This window comes from Gallinula chloropus, assembly GCF_964237585.1.
Source record: "Gallinula chloropus genome assembly, chromosome: 19".
Taxonomy (NCBI): Eukaryota; Metazoa; Chordata; class Aves; order Gruiformes; family Rallidae; genus Gallinula; species Gallinula chloropus.
This window is the reverse complement of record NC_140104.1, coordinates 8,867,478-8,892,841: the sequence shown is the minus strand read 5'-3', so window position 1 is coordinate 8,892,841 and position 25,364 is coordinate 8,867,478. Positions and strand designations below refer to the sequence as shown.

At 50.9% G+C, this 25,364-nt stretch overlaps 1 protein-coding gene across 2 annotated transcripts; it reads left to right on the top strand.

Moving 5' to 3' along the window:
- Positions 1-225: 225 nt before the first annotated feature.
- Positions 226-18,427, top strand: LOC311198988 (RCC1-like G exchanging factor-like protein). Of its 2 annotated transcripts, XR_014617727.1 has the most exons (12): positions 226-537; positions 787-916; positions 4,070-4,198; positions 5,070-5,136; positions 6,059-6,110; positions 8,747-8,831; positions 10,356-10,537; positions 11,755-11,839; positions 14,029-14,202; positions 15,486-15,571; positions 17,153-17,482; positions 17,657-18,427. XR_014617727.1 is itself a non-coding variant. In XM_084273034.1 (11 exons), the coding sequence occupies exons 1-11, from the start codon at positions 253-255 to the stop codon at positions 17,228-17,230; spliced, it is 1,353 nt and encodes a 450-aa protein (XP_084129160.1). In that variant the 5' UTR covers positions 226-252; the 3' UTR covers positions 17,231-18,427. The 2 variants fall into 2 exon arrangements, 1 of the variants encoding a protein (XP_084129160.1); XM_084273034.1 differs by having other exon boundaries at positions 17,153-18,427.
- The last annotated feature ends 6,937 nt before the right edge of the window (positions 18,428-25,364 follow it).

Here is a 25,364-nt window from a genome sequence, read left to right as displayed (position 1 = left end):
CTGGGTTTGGGTTCAGTTCTGAGCCTGTGGTTGGGTCTGGGTCTGGGTCTGGGTCTGGGTCTGGCCTGCCCGTAGCAGCAGCTCAGAGCCGGGCCCCTCCCCTCGCCACGGCCGCCATAGCCCCTTTAAGACAAGGCCCCCGCGCGCTGGGGCCGACTCGTGTCTCCCGGCGCATGCGCGCGTGGAGAGCGGGGTCGCAGGTGAGAGGTTGGCAAGATGGCGGCGGCGGCGTGAGGGGCGCTGGGGGCGGCGATGCGGCGGGCGCTGAGGGCGGCGCGGTGGCGGCCGCCGGCCCTTCGCAGGGGCCTGGCCGAGCCGGCGGGTCCGCAGAGCGTCCGCCAGCTGAGGGAGGCCGAGGAGGCCGCCCCGGTCTTCCAGTACGCGGGGAAGGCGGCCAAGCGGAAGGACCGCGTCTTCGTGTGGGGCTTCAGCTACTCGGGCGCCCTCGGCGTCCCCAGCTTCGTGAAGCCGGACGCGGGCTGGAAGAAGCCGCGGCGGATCCAATCCACGCCCTACCGCCTGGAAACGGAGGAGAAGGTGGGCCCGCGGCTGGCGGCTGCTGTGTCGCGACAGGGTGGCGGTAGCGCCGCTTGTCCCGCCTGGGCGCGTCTGGCCTGGGGTTTGCACCCTTGTGCCGGGCGCTGAAGGGTGTTTCTGGTCATTTTCGCAAAGCTCACGCGACCTGTGAGCGTGGGGGGGTCTGGGTGTGGTGAAGGCGTGAGGAATGCTGATCGCTTCAATGGAGCCCGAGTTTCTAACGGAGCCGTGTGGGGTTTGTCTCCACAGATATCCTCTGCTGCCTGCGGCTACGGATTCACCCTGCTGGCCTCTAGAACCACGGACATCACCAAAGTGTGGGGCATGGGGCTGAACAAGGACTCCCAGCTTGGATTCCAGCGAAGCAGGAGAGATCGAAGTAAGGACTGAGGTGGTTTGAAGCCTGATAGAGCACCACAGAGGAGGCTATGGAGATGATGAAGGGCCTGGAGCATCTCCCCTCTGAGGAAAGGCTGAGTGAGCTGGGGCTGTTCAGCCTGGAGAGAAGAAGACTAAGGGGGGACCTTCTTAATGCTGATGAATATCTGAAGGATGGGATGCAGGGGGAAATGGGCAGCCCCTTTTCAGTGCTCTGTGGGGACAGGACAAGGGGCAATGGCTGCAAGTTAGAGCATAGGAAGAACTTTTCCCCAGTGAGGGTGCCAGAGCCCTGGGACAGGCTGCCCAGGGGGTTGTGGAGTCTCCATCTCTGGAGACATTCCAGCCCCGTCTGGATGCCGCCCTGTGCAATATGAGCTGGGGAGCTGCTTTGGCAGGGGGGTTGGACCCCATGAGCTCTCCAGGCCCCTTCCAACCCCTGGGATTCTGTGATATGGGTGGTGTGGGAAAATTTGTGTTAGAAGGCCTGAAAAATGTCTGGAGGACTTTGCAGAATTGTGCTTTATTTATATTTTTTAAAGGTTTCTCTTTTATTTTTGAACTTGGCAGGTCTTTTGTGTGTGCTCTTATTGGTCAAAGTACAGACCTGTTCTGTGTGCTGCATTTAGGGTTTTTTGCCTGGATGTAACTAAAATAGAAATAGCTGTTTATTCCACAGAAGTATGTGTGTCCATTAAGGTGTTGCTTTGAATCCCTGTAGTTTGATAGGAGCTGATGCAGTGGACTGGTTAATACAACAGTTTTGGCCGGATGGTTTGCTCACTTCACTTGCCTCTGCATTTATAAACTCCTTTCCCATAGAGATCTTTTTATACAGTCAGTGGAATTTCGTGTGACCCTATTGGGGTTTTTATTTTAATATCGAATTGCATTTTGAAGGAAAAATGTGTTATTCAGTCTTATAAAACTCAGACACGTTTAAAATGATGATTTCTGTGCCACCTTCAGCCTAAGACAAGTACAGAACCCCATGAATTTCTGTCCCTTACCGACTGCCTGCCTCTAACTGTTTGACCACGTTCCTCTGTAAAAAAATTGGGGAAAACCATATTAGAAGCAGTTTTTCTCATTATGGTGTATAAAAGCATGATCTGCTAAGGAATGGTGCATCAAAAATAGCGTGGCCAGTAGGTCTGGGGAGGGGATTGTGCCCCTGTACTGGGCACTGGTGAGGCTGCACCTGGAGTGCTGGGTCCAGTTCTGGGCTCCTCCCCATCAGAAGGACATTGAGGTCCTGGAGCGAGTCCAGAGAAGGGCAACCAGGCTGGGGAAGGGGCTGCAGGGCAAATCCTGTGAGGAGCAGCTGAGGGAGCTGGGGGTGTTCAGCCTGGAGGAGGCTGAGGGGAGACCTTCTCCCCACCTCCACTGACCTGACAGGAGGGTGCAGAGAGGTGGGCGATGGTCTCTTCAGCCAGGGGACAGGAGATGGGACAAGGGGCAATGGGCTCAAGCTGTGCCAGGGCAGGGTCAGAGCAGATGGGAGGGAAAAGTTCTTCCCTGAAAGAGTTGTTGGGGCCTGGAACAGGCTGCCCAGGGAAGGGCTGAATCACCTTACCTGGGTATGTTTAAAAAAGGGTAGATGAGGCGCTCAGGGACCAGGTTTAGCTTAGGATGGGAATGGTTGGACTTGATGATTTTAAAGGTCTTTTCCAACCTTGTGATTCTGTGATTCAAGCCCTTCTAAGTCAGGGAGCGTTCAGAGTTTGGTAGGATCTATGGAAAGCCCAGTTCAGATCAGTGGGATTGCTACTGCTCCCTATTTGTCTTCTGGCAGACAGCTTCCTCTTGGATGTGCTGCTCCTTACTCGGTGTTACAGACTTGCCAGTTCCTGCTTTGCTTTGGTACCTGCTAGTTCCAACACTCTGTCCCTGTAGATACTTAATTTCCAGGGGAATTTGCAACACTCTGAATTTTAGCTGGCTTTATTTTGTGCTCTAACTTCCTCTGTTACTAAGTTAAACTACTAATATTTTACTCTTGGTCTTAGCTACCTCGCTGCCTCTCTTCTCCAAAATCCCTCAGATACCAGTAACTGTTCCCACAGATCCCAGTAGCTTGTGTCACTGCTGGAAGGAACAGAGAGGGAGGAAAAGGGGTTTTTTTTGCTTTGTGCCTTCCATGCCTCTTTAGTTGGATACCAACTTTGCTGCCTTTCAGTTCCTGCTACATTGCATGGCAGACCCCCCATTTGCCAGCAGCCCATCGTGATGCCCATCCTAGTGTGAGGTGGTGCCTTACTGTAAAGGGGGGGTGTGGATTTCCTGGTTTGGGTTTGGTTTTTTATTCAACTGAAGGCAGTGAGAACTGGTTCAGACACTGCAGTGTGTGAGCAGAATGCTGCTTTGGGTCCTCTGGGAATTGATTTCACATGTTGCAGCGGCTTCCTTTGATATCAGAGCTTTTTATCTCCCCTTAACCTTTTCCCTAGTACTGATTTATATTTTGCTGTTCCTTTTTTCCTCTTTCCCCCCCCCTCCCAGTTGACCATAACTGATTATATATTCTTCAGGTTACTAAATCTTCTTTTTCTAGTACAGCCTGTAATTTTCTTTTGTAAACGTTAGATCTCCTATCCCCTGTGGAGCCAGGCTTGTTAATCTTTCTTGCAATCCTTTTTTCTGGAAGAGCCTTTAATCTACTGTTCCTTAAATATGAAGCCCTGAGATTTTTTTTTTTTGTTTGCCTTTCATATTGGGTTGGGGTTTTTTTGGTGATTGCTGCTATTGTACCTTGTTTGTGATACCCCCAGCTGCACAGAGCACTTAGTTTGAGCTTGGTGTTAAGCTGTCCAGTAATCCAGCCTTATTCACCCAAGCAGTTGAACATATGGCTGAAATCCTCTGCTTCTCAGTTCTGCCCACCTGAAGCCTTAATAGCCTTCAGCCTCTAGGTATGGGGGATTTTTGATACAGCAGTGACTATTGGCTTCACCCATCCCTTTGGATTTTAACTTCTTCCTCCCCATCATGAATCCCAGGCACCCTTTTATTTTGGTGAGTGTCTTGGCTTTCTAAAATATATCTGGCTTTGTAACAAAACAAGGAGTGTGTGTATGTACAAGGGGATCAGCAAATACATGATTAATTTGCTTTGTGGAAGCTGCTGACTTGTGAAATTTGTCTCTCCCTTAAGCTAAGGGCTATGAATATGTCCTGGAGCCATCTCCAATCCCGTTACCGCTGGAGAAGCCGCAGCAGACTCGAGTCTTGCAGGTGTCCTGTGGGAGAGCCCATTCCCTGATCCTGACAGATAGTGAAGGAGGTATAGTACTGCTTGTGCTGGTGACAGGGGATGCTGATGATGCTTTCATTAACAGCCCTGGAGAAGATTGTCTTCTCTCTGTTAGAGCTAGAACCCAGGTGGGCTGAGTGCACTGCAGATGTGATGCAGGGAGCTGTGGGATTGTGATTGGGAGGGAGAGCCCTGAGCTGATAACTGTGTGCTGAGCTCTGCTTTGCTCAAGCTGCACATGTTTTGGGGGCTTTTTCACTATAAGTGTTGCAAAACATGGCTTGTTTATCTAGCCCCAGGCCTTGTTTGAGTGTAGTGCATTTGTCTTGTTCAGTCAGATGTGTTTTTGAATTCAGTTTTCAATGACTATGCCAATACTCCTGTGCTACTCTCCCCTCGATGCTCCAGGGTGCAGCACTTATAAAAGTGATTGATTAATTAATAGGCCTTTATACTGAAGATCCTGGGTGTGAATTGTCTCCCTCTGTCTCTGGGAATTCTCTGGTGTGGTGGCTTCAGTGCTGCTGAGCGATCTGGTGCTGCTTATCAGTGGGGGAGCTGGTTGGTTGTTGATTTAACGCTCCTTTGGGAGCTCTGATCTACTTCTGAGTCTCCTTGGCAACGGCAGGATGAACTAGGCAATTACTGAAAACCAGCCAATGGGCTCCAGGTCCCACTGCTGTGCCTGCAACAGCATCACTGGGATGTTGTTGGCAAAAATGGATTCAGTCACTTAAATTCAAGTGGAGTTGGTTTGAAGGAAGCTTATGGCAATTTTTACAGTATACTCTGTTCCACTTCCCATGCTGAGGAGTGCATGAAAATGTTTTGTGTACCTGGAAAGGTGCTTTCAGGGGATCAGGCAGGAATAAAACTAGTGCTTTTTATCCTTGTTTTTCAGTTTTCACCATGGGGAACAATTCTTATGGACAGTGTGGCCGGAAGGTTGTTGAAGATGAAGTTTACAGGTGAGAATTCAAAAATCCTGAACTACTTAATGTTTAAAAATATAATTGCCTGAAAACAACCCTACAGAGCCTGGAGGTGGGAGAAATCTGGTGGTATAGGGGTGCCACTTGAGAGGAAGGAGCCTGAGGACAGCCAGACCTTCATGCTATAGGCACCATGTACACAGCCTGGCTTTAAATGCAGGCTGGGCATGAGCAGTCAGCTCAGCGTGTTCACAACAGACAGAAGATGTCAGCAGGTGACAAGTTGTGGCAGGACATGGTGAGAAAACTCACCCATCATAAATAGGCTGAGGTAATTGGTGTTGGTAGCTGGTCTTTCCCCCTTTAGCCCCTCAGAGTGGGAGTGGCTGTTAGAATTGCTGTTTAATGATGGAAGAGGCATCCTTCTGTTGAATCTCTTCACTGTAACTGCCTTTGAATCTGCAGTTCTCTTCCTTTACAAGGTTTCTGTGGGCCACACCAAAGCATATTCTCAAAATGCTTTATAAGACAGTAGTGATGTAGGTGGATAATGGCAAAATGTTGAAAGCTACTGATTTCTTGGCAGGGCCTAGAAGAGATCTTGCTTATTGCACTCTCTGATCTGCAAGACTTGGCCTGTAGAGGTTAAGAAAATAGCTGTACTTCAGCCCATTTGTTTTTTGTTTTTTTTCTTTTTGCCATGATACTGGCAGTTAGTCATTGGACTGTTCAGAATTCCACCCTACCAGCTAGTAACAGCCCACCCAGCAGCTCCAAACATGCAGTAGCCCCAAAACCAAGCCTGCTATATAAGGGAGTATGTGAAAGAGACTCTCTTTTTGTCCTAGCCCAGTGGCTTTCAGTAAAGGCAGACTGACCTTGCCATTTCTCAGTTGCAGTCTCTGAAATCCTTTGTTGTTGCCTTTTCTCTTCTTGGTGGTTGTTTGATGGTGTCCAGTGAAAGCTATCTGATTCACCAGCTGAAGGAGTTTGACAGCAGAGTTGTCCAGGTAAGAGAATCTTGTGAATAAAGTTCTGAAGGTGGATTAATACTGGTTGAACAGCCAAGTACAGAGAGTGGTAATCAGTGGCACAAAGATGAGTTGAATGCCAGTAACTAGTGGTGCACCCCAAGGGTCAATAATGGCTCTGATCCTGTTTAACATCTTTACTAATGATCTGGATGATGGGACAGAGTGTAGCCCCATGAAGTTTGCAGATGACACAAAACTGTGAGGACTGGCTGATGCACCAGAGGATGGAGAGATGGGCTGATGTGAACCTTGTGATACTCAGCAAGGAGAAGGACCAAGTCCTGCACCTGGGCCAGAAGAGCCCCAGCCGCTGCTGCGGGCTGACCAGAGGGGAAACAGCTCTGCAGAGAAGGCACTGGGGTTCCTTGGAGGACACCATGTTGGCTGTGAGCCAGCAGTATGCCCTTGCTGTAGAGAAGGCAAGCTGTATTCTGGGCTGCATTAGGAGGAGAGCAGCCAGCAGGTCCAGGGAGGTGGCCCTTCCCTTCTACTCAGCACTGCAAGGACACACTGAGAGTGTTAGTTCTGTTTCTGGGCTCCCCAGTTTGACCAGAGGCATAGACACACTGGATGGAGCCCAGTGAAGGGCAATTAAGGTGATGAAGGGACTGGAGAACCTCTTCTGTGAGGAATGCTGGGAGAGCTGGGATTGTTTAGCCTAGGAAAGAGAAGGCTGGGGTGTGTGTCTTGACAAAGGGAAGGTGCAAAGAAGATGAAGCCAGGCTCTTTGCAATGGTGCCTGGTGACAGGACAGGAGGCAGTGAGCACAAACTGAAACACATGAGTTCCTCAGAAAATGAGGGAGCTGTGATACCATCCACTCAGACCAGTCAGCGTTTCCCTGGGACAGGTTCCTCAGAGAGCAAGGGGCTGCAGAGCAGCTTAGATGCCACTGAGGCTGCAAACAGCTCCAGTATTTCCAGCCACAGGAGCAGTTCTCTAGCATGCCTGTGGCACTGCAGCAGTACTCTGCTCCTGTTCATGCAGCATCCTTGGAAAAAAAGGGTTATTGATGAGGGAACAGCATCTGCTCTCAGCAAGTACCTGATGATCCAGAGCTGGGAGGAGTGGCTGACAGGCAGGAACACTGTGCTGCCATCCAGTGAGACCTGGACAGGCTGGAGAGCTGGGCAGGGAGAAACCAGATGAGGTTCAACAAAAGCAAGTGGAGAGTCTGGCACCTGGGAAGGAATAACTGCTGGAATCAGGACAGGCTGGGGGTGAGCTGCTGGAGAGGAGCTCTGTGGAGAAGGACCTGGGGGTGCTGGTAGATGACAGGGTGGCCATGAGCCAGCAATGTGCCCTGGGGGCTGAGAGAGACAATGGGATCCTGGGGGGCATCAAGAGGAGTGTGGCCAGCAGGTCACAGGAGGGGATCCTCCACCTCTGCTCTGCCCTGGTCAGGCCCCACCTGCAGTGTTGTGTCCAGTGCTGGGCTCCCTGGGATAAAAAAGCCAGGGATGTCCTGGAGAGAGTCCAGAGGAGGCTGCGGAGATGATGAAGGGCCTGGAGCATCTCCCCTCTGAGGAAAGGCTGAGGGAGCTGGGGCTGTTCAGCCTGGAGAGAAGAAGACTAAGGGGGGACCTTCTTAATGTTGATAAATATCTGAAGGATGGGATGCAGGGGGAAATGGGCAGCCCCTTTTCAGTGCTCTGTGGGGACAGGACAAGGGGCAATGGCTGCAAGTTAGAGCATAGGAAGAACTTTTCCCCAGTGAGGGTGCCAGAGCCCTGGGACAGGCTGCCCAGGGGGTTGTGGAGTCTCCATCTCTGGAGAGATTCCAGCCCCGTCTGGACGCCGCCCTGTGCAATATGAGCTGGGGAGCTGCTTTGGCAGGGGGGTTGGACCCCATGAGCTCTCCAGGTCCCTTCCAACCCCTGGGATTCTGGGATTTGTATAGGTCCATGTGATGAGTGTGCCATGACACATTCTAATGATGCTTTGAATTAGGCCTGTACACTTCTGTTTGGATTTTTCATGATTTTATTTTTTTCAAAGGGCTCAACTAATTGGTACCTGTTTGTACTTTGATGACAGTGATTATGTGCTTAGTTCTCTTGGTAGCCATTCTCTTGTGGATCACTTTAATCTTTGGCTAATTTTTAATGTCTGCTTTTGAAGATCTTTGGCTTTAATTCCTGCCAAGCCTGTGACAGACACAACTGCTAGTTCAACAGAAATGTCAATTGGAGAACAGATGTGTTCCTAGAGCGCTTACATGGCAAGGAATCAATAGCAGTTGGTAGCTGGCATTGAGAGCCCTGTGGTAGCACTAAGGGAGGGAGATCTCTTATTTACTCTTTGCTGTGGTGTTGTGCTGTGCTGCTGAACTTAGCTTGCTGTTAACTATAAGGTCTTGTTTTGGATCTTGGAATGAGTCAATGGCAGCATCACTCTCCACAAAGACAGTTCTGCTGTTTTCTTTGCTGTATCATGCTGTCCTTAGCCTTCCCTGTCTGTAAAGCTATTTGATCTGGAGAGAAAGGTCAAAATCTGAGTGGATGGGCATTGTAGAGGTTCATTACTCAATTTTTCTTCCAGTAATGTGGTGTTAAATCAATCCTGAACACGTGGCCTCTCCTGACCAGCTCTGACTTTTTGTTTGTGTGCAGGTTGTGTGTGGGCAGGACCACAGCTTGTTTAGAACCAAGAAAGGTGAAGTCTATGCATGTGGATGGGGAGCTGATGGACAAACAGGTAGGAGCTCAGCTCAGCTTGCATTTCAGGGAACTCTTCATTCAGAGCTTGTGATGTATTTTTGTTGTGCCTGTGTGCACAGAAAGGGGCTGATATGTTTCCAGCTGTGTGCAGATGTTCTCGGTGCTCTTTTGTAACCAAGAGACAAACCAATGCATTTTTAGAGGAGCTTTAGGGTGCCACACTGGTGACCCAAGCATGTGGTCTGAGGAGAATGTGTCTACTCTTTGAAGCTTGTAAAGGAATGTGGAAGCAGGATAGAGTGCTGGTTTGGGCTGGGATAGAGTTAATTTTCTTCCCTGTAGCTGGTACAGGGCTGTGCTCTGGGTCTGTGCTGAGAACAGGGTTGGTAACCCAGGGATGGTTTTGTTCCTGCTGAGCAGTGCTTGCACAGAGCCCAGGCCTCTCCTGCTCCTCACCCCTCCCCACAGTGAGTAGCTGGGGGGGCACAAGGGGTTGGAGGGGACAGAGCTGCCCCCAGCAACCAAAGGGATGTTCCAGACCGTGTGGTGTCATGCTCAGCACATAAAGCTGGGGAAGGAGGAGAAGGGGCATGTTCAGTTTGTCTTCCCAGTCCCTGTTATGTGATGGAGCCCTGCTGTGCTGGGGATGGCAGAGCACCTGCCTGCCCTGGGGAGCAGGGAAGGGATGCCTGGGTTTGCCTTGCTGGTGCACAGGGCTTTTCCTTCACCTGTTACACTGTCTTTATCTCAGCCCACGAGTTTTGTCACTTCTGATTCTCTCCCCATCCCATGGGGGCCGGGAGCGAGCGGCTGCTGGGGCTGAGCTGCTGGCTGGGGCTAAACCCTGGCACATGGGAGGCTCCCTGGTGCTGTGCAGGCCTTGCCTTCCTGAGTCTTGTTTCAGGGTCTGTTTTGCTTCTTGCCCCTTTTGAACTGACAGAGGCGGCTTAGGCCTTAGCAGGGGACCTTTGGCCAGGCCCTTTTTCTGGTGGCTTCTGCTGTCTGAGGACTTCCAGTCCTTCCTGCTGTTTAGTCCTCCTTACCCTGAAGCTGGCTTCTGCCCATGGTTCTCTTGTGTGGACCTACTGTATCCATCTTGTCTGTCATCCACGTTCTGGCCTCTTGTCCAGGCAGTTACTTGTCATGTCACAGGTTTGGTTCCCAGCCTCTTTTGCTACTGTTGTCTAAACTGATTGCAGTGTGCTGCAGTATCATGACTTTCCTTGCAGAAGACCAGATGCAGCTGGTTTGTGAAACTTTGTCTGTCAGGATATCTACCTGGCTTGGTTACTGCTCTCTCCAACACTTTGGTCCATGCAGATGAGAGAGATGAGGTCCTAGACTGTTGTCCAGGTGTGATTGTGTAGGGTTGTTTTGTGCTCTAGACAGGTAGCTTTGGCCAGTAGAACTGGTGTTTGTGGCTACTTGTCCATTGAAGCTGGTAGTTAAAGAAGATGGACAGAAAGATTTCTCTTGGAAGGTGATAACCTGACAAAATTGTTCCTACATAGGTATGTCTGGAAAATGAAAAAATCTTCATCTCCCTGCTTTTTTCTTTCAGGTCTGGGACACTACAACATCACCAGTGTTCCTACTAAGCTACGTGGTGACATTGCTGGAGTAAACATTATCCAGGTCTCTTCCTATGGGGACTGTTGCCTGGCTGTTTCAGATGAAGGAGACGTCTTTGGTTGGGGAAATTCAGAATACTTGCAGTTGGCATCAATCACAGAAACCACCCAGGTCAGTTGGCCTGGGGGTGTTTTTCCATGGTTCAGTTCAGGTGCTGTGCACAGAGTTAAAAATCACAGGCTTCTCCCTGCTCAGGGCTCTTCTGACAGCAGTATCAATCAATACAAACTAACACCACTACCAGGCTGGTTTTACCTGTGCTTACAAACCTAATCTGTCTGAAATGTTTGTGTAGCTCTAGGCCAGGATGTTTCCCAGCTCTTGATAGGCTTAGGGTTCTGCCACCTCACCCTGGTTTCTTAGTCTGTCACAAAGGAAGATTACACCCTGTGCTCTCCTTTCCCCATCCCATGGACTTTGTACCACGTTGGGATCCAGCTCAAGTGCCTGTGCTGGTCTCAGGACATCAGGAATTAGTCTCTTGACTAATTACAGAGTTTGGAGTGGTCCTGCTTTGAGCCTGCTGTTGATCCACATGACCCTTGGAAGTCCCTTCCAGTCAACCTGTGTGTGGGTGATTTTTTTCAGCCAACCTTAGTAGGTTTATGGCTGAGTCCTAAACAGATCCCAGTGTCTCACAGGTAAGTCTTTTGGAGCAAACTTATGTGGGGCAAAAATACAGTGCTGACCTGACACAAAGCACTGTAGTACTGAGGTAACTAGGCAGATGGTCTCCTCTTGCAGTCAGTGCAGGGAATGGAGTCAGGGAATTAGTTAATACTCAAGCTATTCTTGGCAGAAGGCTAAGAAGAAGCAGTTGGGTTAGCATGGCTTTAATAAAACGTGCACCTTCTGTTTCCTGTGCCTCTCCTGATGTGTCTGTAGTGTAGGGCTAATTTCTGAGACCCCTGAGGCCTCAAGACAATGACTTCATTAAACAGTGTGGTAGTTTTCTGTCTGGGTGCTTCATGGAGGTCAGACCAAATTGTAGTGATCTTGTCTGTTATGAAAACTTGCAAATGTGCTCACTTACCATCTTTCCTGCAGAGCCAGGGCTATAGGCAGGTGTTAAGCACTCCCAGCTTTGTTGGCATGCACATAAGCTTTCCAGTGGGTAACTTTTTTCACCTTGTCTGCACTCAGCCTTAATGAATTTCATGTAGTTTTTTTAATCTTCTGACTTGCATCCCTTCTACCATTCAGGCACTAGAGCCTGTCTGTATGGGGATTTCACTGTAAGCTCTAACCAGAACTAGAGAGCAAGATGAAAATGTCTGGCTTTCAGTTTACTACCTTGTCTGTAACAACTCTCTTGCAACCTCCCACAGGTGAATGTTCCCAGACATTTGCCATTCAAGATTGGGAAGATAAAGGAGGCTGCATGTGGAGGGACTGGCAATATTGTGCTAACAGGTGAGTGTCCTCTTTAGTGCAAGGCCTCACAGACTCACAAGGTTGGAAAAGACCTTTAAGATCATCAAGTCCAACCATCCCCATCCTGAGCTAAACCAGATCCCTGAGTGCCTCATCTACCCTTTTTTTAAACACACCCAGGGAAGGTGACTCAGCCCCTCCCTGGGCAGCCTGTTCCAGCCACAACAACTCTTTCAGGGAAGAACTTTTCCCTCACACCTGCTCTGACCCTGCCCTGGGGCAGCTTGAGCCCATTGCCCCTTGTCCCATCTCCTGTCCCCTGGCTGAAGAGACCATCACCCACCTCTCTGCACCCTCCTGTCAGGTCAGTGTAGGTGGGGAGAAGGTCTCCCCTCAGCCTCCTCTTCTCCAGGCTGAACACCCCCAGCTCCCTCAGCTGCTCCTCAGAGGATTTGCCCTCCAGCCCCTTCCCCAGCCTGGTTGCCCTTCTCTGGACTCGCTCCAGGACCTCAATGTCCTTCTGATGGGGAGGAGCCCAGAACTGGACCCAGCACTCGAGGTGCAGCCTCACCAGTGCCCAGTACAGGGGCACAATCCCCTCCCCAGATCTACTGGCCACACTGTGTCTGACACAAGCCAGGATGCCATTGGCTTTCCTGGGCACACTGCTGGCTCGTGTTCAGCCTGCAGTCACCCAACACTCATTGTAACCTCCTGGTCCTGGAGCAAGCATCTTGTTTGCTGGAAACAGAGACTGAGAAACATGTGATTTAAGAAGGTACATGGGGAGCTATTTTCACTAGCAGCAGAGGATTGCTCCCAGTACATGTTGTGAGCACTTAACACAGACTATAACAAGAGCATGGTTGCTGCTTGCTGTTCTCATACCTTGTTTGTTGACACGTGGGCCCTGTGTGGCCTGTAATGAAGATGGATGTGGTGAGGAAGGAAGGCAGCACTTGAAGGAAAGAAGAGCCCTTCAGATTCAATATAAATCTGACATGTAAGTCTTAGTAAACCAGGCTGGGAATGAAGGAGTTCTGGGACCAGTGAAGCTCTGCAGCAGACTTCTTAGTGAACGCTGCTTTGAATTGCCAATGGCCCAGCTTGGACATTCCAAGCACAGCTTGAAAGTCCCAGGATAAAGGACTGAGGGGAAGGATTGCACTGTTTGCATGAAGGATCATCTCAAGGAAGATGTTTCTATGTATGGTGTGGTTTCTGTGATGACAAGACATTTTAGCTTCTAGTGTGAAAGGAGCAGAGTTAGCAGACGTGGCAACTTATCTGTGCCTGATTGCTGCCTTTCCCAGGCACCCAGCAGAATGCCAGACAGAGCCAGGAGCCTACCACTCGTTTGGCCATCCCTCAAAGGAAAAAGTGGTGTTAATAAAGCATTCAGCCTCTGCCCCAGCAGTCAGTAAGCTGAAGGTTTTTATCCAGACCTCACTGTGGTGGCATTTTTTCCCACGAAAGTTTTTTTTGCTGTGAAGCTTGATCCTTCTGCACAGCATAGGAAAAAGACATTTGAATGGGAATGCATTATTTGGTGCTTTTAAATGATCAAAAGGTGCTAGACTGCTCTGGGAGAGAAGAACTATCCCTTTGGATCTGATTAACTCTTGGTCATGGCATGAATTTCACAAGCACACCATCCTGAGGCCTCAGCTGGAGACCTGTGTCCAGAGCTGGGGCCCCTGTGCGAGAAAGATGGGGGACTGGTGGAGAGGGTTCAGAGGAGCCACAAAGATGCTCAGAGGGCTGGAGCAGCTCCCCTACGAAGAGAGGCTGAAGGAGCTGAGCTGGTTCAGCCTGGAGAAGAGAAGGCTGTGGGGGGACCTCATTGCAGCCTTCCAGTCCCTGAAGGGAGCAGAGAAACAGGAGGGGAATCAGCTTGTTCAAAGGGTAGAGAATGGCAGGACAAGGGGGATGGAGTGAAGCTAAAGGAAGGAAGGTTGAAATTGGATCTTAGGGGGGAGTTCTTTCCAGAGAGAGTGGTGAGGGGCTGGAACAGGCTGCCCAGAGAGGGGGTGGGTGCCCCATCCCTGGGGGTGTTCAAGGCCAGGTTGACTGGGGCCCTGGGCAACCTTGTGTAGCTCCAGGGCTGGAGGTTGGTGTCCCTGCCTGTGGCAGGGGGATTGGAACTCTGTGATCCTTGGGGTCCCTTCCAACCCAGACCAGTCTGGGATTCTGTGATTCTTACTGACTGTGTTCTTATTGTAATACAGAAGAAGGAAATGTTTTTGTCTGGGGATATGGGATTCTTGGGAAAGGACCAAACCTCCTGGAGACAGCAGTGCCAGAGATGATCCCACCCAGCCTCTTTGGCTGGTCAGACTTCAGCCCGGACATCCGCGTCGCTCACGTTCGCTGTGGACTCAGCCACTTCGCAGCACTTACAAGTAAGTTTCTGGTCATACTGCTGTGGAGAAGTCACAGTGCCCTGTTACTGGCAGATGAAAAGAAAGAAAAATAAACCCAAAAAAGCACCCATATTTCTTTAAACCTAAAAAGCACACTGGGAATGCAACAGGAGGGGTAGGCAGCAGGTTTACAGGTGTGAGCCTGGTTTCTAACACTGGCACTCTGCTAACTTATGCTTTAATTAAGCCAGGGTTATTCTTCTAAGGCAAACAAAAAATGTCTCCCAAACAGGAAACCTGGGAAGGTTTTCTTATTTCCCTGTACAGAATGCCAGCCAGTTGCACTGTAGAAGCAGCAGGAATTCATGTGGTAAATGAACAAACTAAACCCCAGTGTAAATCAAAGGTAGGTGCTGGCATTTCTTGGCTCTTCTGACCAATAGAGTTAGCAGTCTGAGGTGGGAAGGCCTAGGTGTTGGACAAGCAGAGGGTGTGATATGCTGCATTTGAAGGAAGTTTTGCATTTGAAAGCCATTTAAAAACGTGCAGCAGAGGGCAGCAGCACAGAAATCCTGTGTTCTTGGTGTGGAAGGAACAGTTCATGAGATGCTGTGCTGTGTGCCAGCATGTGTGGGCCTTCTTGGGGCAGTGGGGTTCATGATGCTGTCAGGTTACAGGGTACTTGGGACTTGTCTCCCCCTGAACACCCCAGCATTAGAAACTGTTCCAACTAAATTGTACTGACATTAGAGATCATGTGTTGATTGTCTCTGCTGTGGGGCTGATCTGAACACATCTGAGATCTGTGTGTTTTGCTGAGAGGCTTAAACTCTCCAACTCTGTTGAACACAAGTTGTTTTTCCCTGTTGCTGTTAGAAGGTCACTTGTGCCAGGCAGCTGAATCACCAGCCCCAGGTGATGGCTGGGGACAGATCTCCCTGCCCTGCTCACCCGACTTGCTGTGCTGATCGCTGCTGTGGGTCAGCTGGAATTGTCTGACTTCCAGCACAAGTGATTCACTTCACAAATGATTCCCTGGAATCTCTTCTTGCTGCACTCTTTCTTCAAATAAAATTCCAAAGCAAGAGCTGTGAGAGGGGGAAGCAAAGACTTGTGCCCAGAACTTGCTCATTAGGCATCCTTTCCCCCAAGCACGTTTGTTGCACTTGGAGCTGCACTCGATGGCTTCCACACTGTGTGTATCACCCTTTCTCCTCCCAGAAGCACTGTAGCCCCACTTGCCAGCATCACAAGTAGAATTCTTCCTTTTTAATGACTCTGCCCTATTTTATTCCTCTTCTTCTTTTTTTTTCCCTGTGTAGACAGAGGAGAGCTGTTTGTATGGGGCAAGAATCTAAGAGGGTGCCTGGGAACTGGAAGATTGGAAGACCAGTATTTCCCATGGAGGGTAAGGATGGCAGTGTCAAGGCCAAGAGTATATTCTCTACCTGGTCTTTTTTATTCTGAGGGCAAGAAACATTTGTTGTGTAGCTTTTTTTGGTGACTTTGGAAGAAGTGGAAGCCTAGGTAGGGGTTTTACAGAGATCCTTGCCTAGCCTGCTTAGGATTTTAGAGTCTTCTGATTGTGCTATTTCAGTACAGATTTCAGATCCCAAAGCTATAGCTGGTGCTGTGCCATCACTTCTGAATTGTTCCTGTCTTCACCCTGCCCACAGTCAGCTGCCCCTTACTGTCTCTTCCCTCCCCTTCTGACCTGCACTTCACTTTTACCTGGTGTGAAGGAAACCACTAGTATTGGTCACCTGTGATGCAGAAGACATCAAAATCAGGTCATGGTGGCTGTAGTGGCAGCAGGTGCACATAGGTGGGCTGCCTTCCATCACATCAGGCAGCTGTGGTGCTGGGTCACTGCGCTGCCCGTGTAGTTTACAGCAGGACATCCTCAGTCACTGAGCTGTTTTTGTAGCTGTTGTAGGTGTTTTGCAGTGCTTCCAGTTCCACTCCCTTCTCTCAGATGGCTTTGAGAGCCAGACTCTGTGGGTGTAGAAGAGTCTTTGGCTCTGGAGTTCAGCACTCAGCCTGACAGATGTTCCCAGTCTCCATGAAAGCCAAGTAGGAGAGGAGGGAGGCAATCAGCTGGACAGCCCTGGAGTCCCTTCCCATGTGTCTGAACTTGCAGTGGATGTGATTGTTTGGCATTCTTTCTCCTCTTAAAAAGGAACACCCCCACCCCCCCCCCACACCCCAATTCTGGAGCATTTGCCTAAAATCACAGAGCTGTGGCTGAGAGGAGTCTGGATCCACCACGTGTGGCATGCCCAGGTTTCCCTGTGTGGGAACACAGAAGGTTGTGGTCCCTCAGACAGCTGCCTCCTGCCTGATGGTACTATGGCAGTGTACCAAACCCAGGGCAGTCACCAGGGGATGTGTCTGTGACCTCCTGCTCCAGGGCTTGCCCCCTCTCCTACCTCCTGCTCCAGGGCTTGCCCCCTCTCCTCTCCTCTCCCTTGGCTCTAGAGGCAGAACTTGGGTTTGTGGCTTCTGCTTTGCTTGAGTTTGAGTCAGCTTTAAGGGGAAGAGCTGCACCAGTGAGTGAGCTGGGTCTGCCTAGCATCAAAGCCAAAACTGCCTTGGGCTGAGTCCCTGCCTCCTTCCAGTCCTTGCTGATGAGAGGAGAGGCAAATCCTTGAGGTGCTGGGGCAGATCCTCTTCCTGCTGTCTGGATGACTCTCTCTTTGGTCATGCTGTTTCTGCTGCTAAACAGATGGGCTGAGGCAGCAGTCTCCTGCCTGTCTGCTAGTGAGACCTCTCTCTGTCCTTCCAAAGGCTTCTGTGCCTCTCTGAAGGGAGGGGAATGCTTCACAGCTCAGTGCTGGTGCTTTCTCTGTGTTTTCAAGGTTTCACTTTCCTTGGTACAAGTTCCCATGAAACCAGCTGGTGTATTAAGCAGGAGGAGGATGAGAAATGGGAAGTACCATGTGCAAAGTACCAGCCTGAGCAATAACTCACCCTTGTGTGTCTGATCCAGGTGACTGTACCCGGTGAGGTGGTGGATGTTGCGTGTGGAGTTGATCACATGGTAAGCATGGTGAAGTCTTTCACCTAGAAATACTGCACTGCACTGAGAAGCTGAGGGGAAATGGTGATGATGAGCTGCTTGGGAAGGAAGACTCACTCCATGGAGCCAAGCAAGAAGCGACTGTGAGCAGAGACAGCCGTAGAAGTGCCTGGGTGTGTTGAAACGTGCTGGCCTGGCAGCAGGAAGGAAGGACGTTCCCCGAGGAGCCTGGAAGTGCAAGGAGTGCTCTGGCTGGTTCTTGATGAGTTGCCAAAGAGCCTGAGGCCCAGCCCACAGCTGGTGAGTCCCTCTGCCTAAGGATGATGGGCATCTCCCTCAGGGGGGACTGGTGCGAGATGAAATCTGTACCACAGGATGCTCATTTATGGACCCTTTCTCTGTGTGTGTCAGTGTTGGCTTGAACCAAACTATTTCTGAAGGGAGAAGGGTTTTTAATAACTACTTTCTATGCAGAAGAAAACTCATGTTGGCTGTTGGAGTCCAGCACAGCTGGTCTCAGTGTCCACCACCAGCTGCCCTCTGCTGCTCCCCGCAGAAGCTGGATGCAGAGCCAGTGGCCTGGAGGTGGGTGGTGTGTGCTCTCCCCAGGCTGTGGCAGCCTCTCCTCGTGGACTCTCAACGCTGAGCACCCAAGGAACACACCTGATAAACTGCAAGAGTGAGAACTTGTTTGCAGGGCAGAGGTGCTGCTAGCTGAGCCTGGCAGACGCAGGGTGGGCTGTGTGTCCTGCAGTGCTGTGGAAGGAGCCTGGTGGTGACAGCAGCCAGTCCGGTTGGTGTCAGACAGTGGCCAGGAGCCATGAGCCACGCTCCCTGCTCATCAGGTGCTTTTCTCTTCCCGTGCTGAGGGCAAGGCACAGCCTTTCACTTGTGTTTTGGGGAGTCCCTGTGCTCTCTCAGTCTCCAGGGGTGCGGTGGCTCTGGGTTGCCAGGAGCCCTTTTAAATGAGCCCGGCTGTGTGGCTCTGTGGCAGGGAAGGAGTCTGCAGGGCCAAGCAGCAGAGCCTTCTTTCTGCTTGGCAGAGATGGAGATGGGATGCTGCAGGGGTTTGTGCCTGTAGCAGGCGCGTATCAACTCTCACACTGCAGTGTGGGAGACTCGCCCGCTGCAATACCCCAGACACCGGGCAAGTAGCACCATTTCCTGCTGTGTGGGATACTTCTGCTCTAAATTACTTTGGGGAACATCCAGGCTAGTGTGTTTTTAATAAAGTGATCAGCTTGACTTCACTCATGGGCTGCTCTGTCTGTGTCTGTGTTCTGTGCTTGAGTGTTTGGGTTCACAGTGATGTGAACCCTGCCTGCCTGGTACCCCTGGAGGCACCCAGGGCACATCCCACACGCCTGCCTTTTGGCATTCTGCGCCTGTTGTGTAATTACCAAATCCTGGGGGCTAAACTCTACCTTGAATGGCTTTGTGCAAAATGTAAGAGAGGGGAAACAAAGTCCCCAGAACCAGAGATGTGTGTGAATTGCTATTAACTACTGGGTAAAGGGTATTGCTGTGGTGGGCTGAGCCAGCACGAGCAGGAGGAATGGTGAGGTGGTGGCAGAGCCGCAGCCCGTGTCCTGCAGTTGAGAGCACACTCAGAAGGTGGTGAAGGATGGGCACGGGTGGTTTCCAGCCCCAGGAGGAAGGAAGGCTCCTGGCCAGCAGAATCTTACCACTGCAACCCATCCTCAGAGCTGGAGAGGAACCAGGTATGGCCTCAAGCAAAGGCTCTGGTCCACACGACCATGCAAGACCACCAGTAAAAAACACTGAAGACAAGATCAGAGCTTATTTTAATAACCCCTTCCCATCCTCAACCCCTTGTCAGCTCACCTTAGGGCTGTGCTACTTTGGTTTGTGTGTTGAAAGTGGCTCCACAGACTTTATCCCCTCCCCTCCTCCTCCTGGGGCAGCACCTCCTGCACCCTGTGGGTCCAACCCAGCTCCGGGTCATCTCCAACAGCAAGTTACAAATCAGGGAACACAGAGACGGGGCACGAGCTCCAAACATGTGGAGGTTGGGGTGTGTGTTGGGGGGTGTGTGGGTGGGGAGGGGTGTATAGGAAAATCCCAGCATGCAGATGGAAAAGCCCATGGTTTGCTGCACTGCTGTAGATGTGCTCTTCCCTGGCCTGCTCTGTGGGCAGGAAGTAAGACAAATGTTTCATTTGAGAAGAAATGGCTCAGAAAAGAGAAGAGTAAATACACTCTTCTGCCCTGTTATCCCTCAAAGCCACAGCCTGAGAGGCAGGCACAGTGCCAGGAGCCTGCTTGGTGGAACGACCTCCTGTCATTCCAGGTATGTGTGGGACGGCAGCTCTGCGCTCTTGCCCTTCAAAGCAGCAAATTCGCCAGCTCCAAAATACACCTGGATCCCTAAATATACCTGGGGGGGGGGGGGGTGGGCAGGCCAGGAACACAGGGGGAGCAGCTCAAATTAGAACTAGAATCACCGCCTTGATTTCGCATTGATTGGCAAGAGTAATTCCCCCTCCAACCAGCGCGGTGCTCGCGGGTTTGGCTTAAAAATAACCTTCAGGACACGTCCAGCTCCAGGCACCTGGTGTCAGAGCAGGGCTGGGGGTGCTGCTGGGGTGCAGGGGTGAGAGATCCGGACCCAAATGCCCCATCCCCAGCCTGCCATGCCGGGGGTGCTGCCAGCAAATCCCTGCAGGAGATCTGCCCTTGCCAAGGGTCCCAAACCCCCTGGGGTGCCCCACAAGCCCCCAGCACAGTCAGGCTGGGCTTGTCTCGCAGCGCCCTGCCCGATGGGAGTGAAGCACCTGAAAGGCTGGAGAGCTGATTATGTCAGGTGCCTGCCACAGCACGTGTCGTTTTCCCCACTTCCGGGTTCGTTTTCACAGTTTCCGGTTTCGTTTTCCTACTTCCGGTTTCGTTTTTACATTTCCGGTTTTGTTTTTCCATCTTTCATTTTTTTCGGTTCACTTTTGCTGTCCATTTGTTCATTGGTTTATCTTTACATGGCCCTTGTCCTCATTTTTCCCCATTTCCGGTTTCATTTTTCCAATTTCCGGTTTCGTTTTCCTATTTCCGGTTTCGTTTTCCTATTTCCAGCTTTCATTCTTCGGGTTCACTGTTGATGTCCATTTTTTTTAAATTTTTTTTTCTTTGTTTCATATTTATTCACGAACGAACCCGGAAGTGGGAAAAACGAAACCGGAAATGAGAAAAACGAAAACGGAAGTAGGAAAACGAAACAGGAAATGGGAAAAACAAAACCGGGAACGGAAAAAAAGAAACCGAACATTGTGAAAACGAAACGCGATGTGGGAAAACAAAACCGGAAATAGGAAAAACGAACCCGGAAATAGAAATCACGAAACCGGAAATAGAAAAACGAAACCGGAAATGGGGAAATGAGACAAGGGAAATGTAAATATGAAACAAAGAAAAAATGAAAAAATGGACATCAAAAGTGAACCGAAAAAAATGAAAGATGGAAATAGGAAAAACAAAACCGGAAATAGGAAAAACGAAACCGGAAATGGGGAAAATGAGAAACGGGAACTGTAAATATGAAACAAAGAAAAAAATAAAAAAATGGACATGAAAAGTGAACCCGAAGAATGAAAGCTGGAAATAGAAAAACGAAACCGGAAATAGGAAAACGAAACCGGAAATGGGAAAAATGAAACCGGAAATGGGGAAATGAGGAAAAGGGCCATGTAAATATAAACCAATGAACAAATGGACATCAAAAGTGAACCGGAAAAAATGAAAGATGGAAAAACAAAACCGGAAATGTAAAAACGAAACCGGAAGTAGGAAAACGAAACCGGAAACTGTGAAAACGAACCCGGAAGTGGGGAAAAACGACACGTGCTGTGGCAGGCACCTGACATAATCAGCTCTCCAGCCTTTCAGGTGCTTCGCTCCCATCGGGCAGGGCGCTGCGAGACAAGCCCAGCCTGGCCGTGCTGGGGGCTTCTGGGGCAGCCCAGGGGGTTTGGGACCCTTGGCAAGGGCAGATCTCCTGCAGGGATTTGCTGGCAGCACCCCCGGCATGGCAGGCTGGGGATGGGGCATTTGGGTCCGGATCTCTCACCCCTGCACCCCAGCAGCACCCCCAGCCCTGCTCTGACACTGGGTGCTGGGAGCTGGACGTGTCCTGAAGGTTATTTTTAAGCCAAACCCGCGAGCACCGCGCTGTTTGGAGGGGGAATTACTCTTGCCAATCAATGCGAAATCAAGGAGGTGATTCTAGTTCTAATTTGAGCTGCTCCCCCTGTGTTCCTGGCCTGCCCCCCCCCCCCCAGGTATATTTAGGGATCCAGGTGTATTTTGGAGCTGGCGAATTTGCTGCTTTGAAGGGCAAGAGCGCAGAGCTGCCGTCCCACACGTCCCTGGAATGACAGGAGGTCGTTACACCAAGCAGGCTCCTGGCACTGTGCCTGCCTCTCAGGCTGTGGCTTTGAGGGATAACAGGGCAGAAGAGTGTATTTACTCTTCTATTTTCTGAGCCATTTCTTCTCAAATGAAACATTTGTCTTACTTCCTGCCCACAGAGCAGTCCAGGGAAGAGCACATCTACAGCAGTGCAGCAAATCATGGGCTTTTCCATCTGCATGCTGGGATTTTCCTATACACCCCCCCACATACCCCCCAACACACACCCCAACCTCCACATGTTTGGAGCTCGTGCCCCAGCTCTGTGTTCCCTGATTTGTAACTTGCTGTTGGAGATGACCCGGAGCTGGGTTGGACCCACAGGGTGCAGGAGGTGCTGCCCCAGGAGGAGGAGGGGAGGGGATAAAGTCTGTGGAGCCGCTTTCAACACACAAACCAAAGTAGCACAGCCCTAAGGTGAGCTGACAAGGGGTTGAGGATGGGAAGGGGTTATTAAAATAAGCTCTGAATCTTGTCTTCAGTGTTTTTTACTGGTGTTCTTGCACGGTCGTGTGGACCAGAGCCTTTGCTTGAGGCCATACCTGGTTCCTCTCCAGCTCTGAGGATGGGTTGCAGTGGTAAGATTCTGCTGGCCAGGAGCCTTCCTTCCTCCTGGGGCTGGAAACCACCCGTGCCCATCCTTCACCACCTTCTGAGTGTGCTCTCAACTGCAGGACACGGGCTGCGGCTCTGCCACAACCTCACCATTCCTCCTGCTCGTGCTGGCTCAGCCCACCACAGCAATACCCTTTACCCAGTAGGTAATAGCAATTCACGCACATCTCTGGTTCTGGGGACTTTGTTTCCCCTCTCTTACATTTTGCACAAAGCCATTCAAGGTAGAGTTTAGCCCCCAGGATTTGGTAATTACACAACAGGCGCAGAATGCCAAAAGGCAGGCGTGTGGGATGTGCCCTGGGTGCCTCCAGGGGTACCAGGCAGGCACTCAAGCACAGAACACAGACAGAGCAGCCCATGAGTGAAGTCAAGCTGATCACTTTATTAAAAACACACTAGCCTGGATGTTCCCCAAAGTAATTTAGAGCAGAAGTATCCCACACAGCAGGAAATGGTGCTACTTGCCCGGTGTCTGGGGTATTGCAGCGGGCAAGTCTCCCACACTGCAGTGTGAGATTTGATACGCGCCTGCTACAGGCACAAACCCCTGCAGCATCCCATCTCCATCTCTGCCAAGCAGAAAGAAGGCTCTGCTGCTTGGCCCTGCAGACTCCTTCCCTGCCACAGAGCCACACAGCCGGGCTCATTTAAAAGGGCTCCTGGCAACCCAGAGCCACCGCACCCCTGGAGACTGAGAGCGCGCAGGGACTCCCCAAAACACAAGTGAAAGGCTGTGCCTTGCCCTCAGCACGGGAAGAGAAAAGCACCTGATGAGCAGGGAGCGTGGCTCATGGCTCCTGGCCACTGTCTGACACCAACCGGACTGGCTGCTGTCACCACCAGGCTCCTTCCACAGCACTGGAGGACACACAGCCCACCCTGCGTCTGCCAGGCTCAGCTAGCAGCACCTCTGCCCTGCAAACAAGTTCTCACTCTTGCAGTTTATCAGGTGTGTTCCTTGGGTGCTCAGCGTTGAGAGTCCACGAGGAGAGGCTGCCACAGCCTGGGGAGAGCACACACCACCACCTCCAGGCCACTGGCTCTGCATCCAGCTTCTGCGGGGAGCAGCAGAGGGCAGCTGGTGGTGCACACTGAGACCAGCTGTGCTGGACTCCAACAGCCAACATGAGTTTTCTTCTGCATAGAAAGTATTATATTAAATATATTAAAATATATATATATTAAAAACCCTTCCCCCTTCAGAAATAGTTTGGTTCAAGCCAACACTGACACACACAGAGAAAGGGTCCATAAATGAGCATCCTGTGGTACAGATTTCATCTCGCACCAGTCCCCCCTGAGGGGGATGCCCATCATCCTTAGGCAGAGGGACTCACCAGCTGTGGGCTGGCCCTCAGGCTCTTTGGCAGCTCATCAAGAACCAGCCAGAGCACTCCTTGCACTTCCAGGCTCCTCAGGGAACGTCCTTCCTTCCTGCTGCCAGGCCAGCACGTTTCAACACACCCAGGCACTTCTACAGCTGTCTCTGCTCACAGTCGCTTCTTGCTTGGCTCCATGGAGTGAGTCTTCCTTCCCAAGCAGCTCATCATCACCATTTCCCCTCAGCTTCTCAGTGCAGTGCAGTATTTCTAGGTGAAAGACTTCACCATGCTTACCATGTGATCAACTCCACATGCAACATCCACCACCTCACCGGGTACAGTCACCTGGATCAGACACACAAGGGTGAGTTATTGCTCAGGCTGGTACTTTGCACGTGGTACTTCCCATTTCTCATCCTCCTCCTGCTTAATACACCAGCTGGTTTCATGGGCACTTGTACCAAGGAAAGTGAAACCTTGAAAACCCAGAGAAAGCACCAGCACTGAGCTGTGAAGCATTCCCCTCCCTTCAGAGAGGCACAGAAGCCTTTGGAAGGACAGAGAGAGGTCTCACTAGCAGACAGGCAGGAGACTGCTGCCTCAGCCCATCTGTTTAGCAGCAGAAACAGCATGACCAAAGAGAGAGTCATCCAGACAGCAGGAAGAGGATCTGCCCAGCACCTCAAGGATTTGCCTCTCCTCTCATCAGCAAGGACTGGAAGGAGGCAGGGACTCAGCCCAAGGCAGTTTTGGCTTTCATGCTAGGCAGACCCAGCTCACTCACTGGTGCAGCTCTTCCCCTTAAAGCTGACTCAAACTCAAGCAAAGCAGAAGCCACAAACCCAAGTTCTGCCTCTAGAGCCAAGGGAGAGGAGAGGGGGCAAGCCCTGGAGCAGGAGGACACAGACACATCCCCTGGTGGCTGCCCTGGGTTTGGTACACTGCCATAGTACCATCAGGCAGGAGGCAGCTGTCTGAGGGACCACAACCTTCTGTGTTCCCACACAGGGAAACCTGGGCATGCCACACGTGGTGGATCCAGACTCCTCTCAGCCACAGCTGTGTCATTTTAGGCAAATGCTCCAGAATTGGGGGGAGGGGTGGGGGTGTTCCTTTTTAAGAGGAGAAAGACTGCCAAAGAAACACATCCACTGCAAGTTCAGACACATGGGAAGGGACTCCAGGGCTGTCCAGCTGATTGCCTCCCTCCTCTCCTACTTGGCTTTCATGGAGACTGGGAACATCTGTCAGGCTGAGTGCTGAACTCCAGAGCCAAAGACTCTTCTACACCCACAGAGTCTGGCTCTCAAAGCCATCTGAGAGAAGGGAGTGGAACTGGAAGCACTGCAAAACACCTACAACAGCTACAAAAACAGCTCAGGGCTGAGGATGTCCTGCTGTAAACTACACGGGCAGCCCAGTGACCCAGCACCACAGCTGCCTGATGTGATGGAAGGCAGCCCACCTATGTGCACCTGCTGCCACTACAGCCACCATGACCTGATTTTGATGTCTTCTGCATCACAGGTGACCAATACTAGTGGTTTCCTTCACACCAGGTAAAAGTGAAGTGCAGGTTAGAAGGGGAGGGAAGAGGCAGTAAGGGGCAGCTGACTGTGGGCAGGGTGAAGACAGGAACCATTCAGAAGTGATGGCACAGCACCAGCTATAGCTTTGGGATCTGAAATCTGTACTGAAATAGCACAATTAGAAGACTCTAAAATCCTAAGCAGGCTAGGCAAGGATCTCTGTAAAACCCCTACCTAGGCTTCCACTTCTTCCAAAGTCACCAAAAAAAGCTACACAACAAATGTTTCTTACCC

What these genes read in the sequence shown, in the direction of transcription:
- LOC311198988 (XM_084273034.1), top strand. Translation starts at nt 253, where the DNA reads ATGCGGCGGGCGCTGAGGGCGGCGCGGTGGCGGCCGCCGGCCCTTCGC. An exon ending in GCCTGGAAACGGAGGAGAAG is followed by an intron (nt 538 to 786) that starts GTGGGCCCGCGG and finishes TTGTCTCCACAG; the next exon opens with ATATCCTCTGCTGCCTGCGG. An exon ending in TGGCAATATTGTGCTAACAG is followed by an intron (nt 11,840 to 14,028) that starts GTGAGTGTCCTC and finishes ATTGTAATACAG; the next exon opens with AAGAAGGAAATGTTTTTGTC.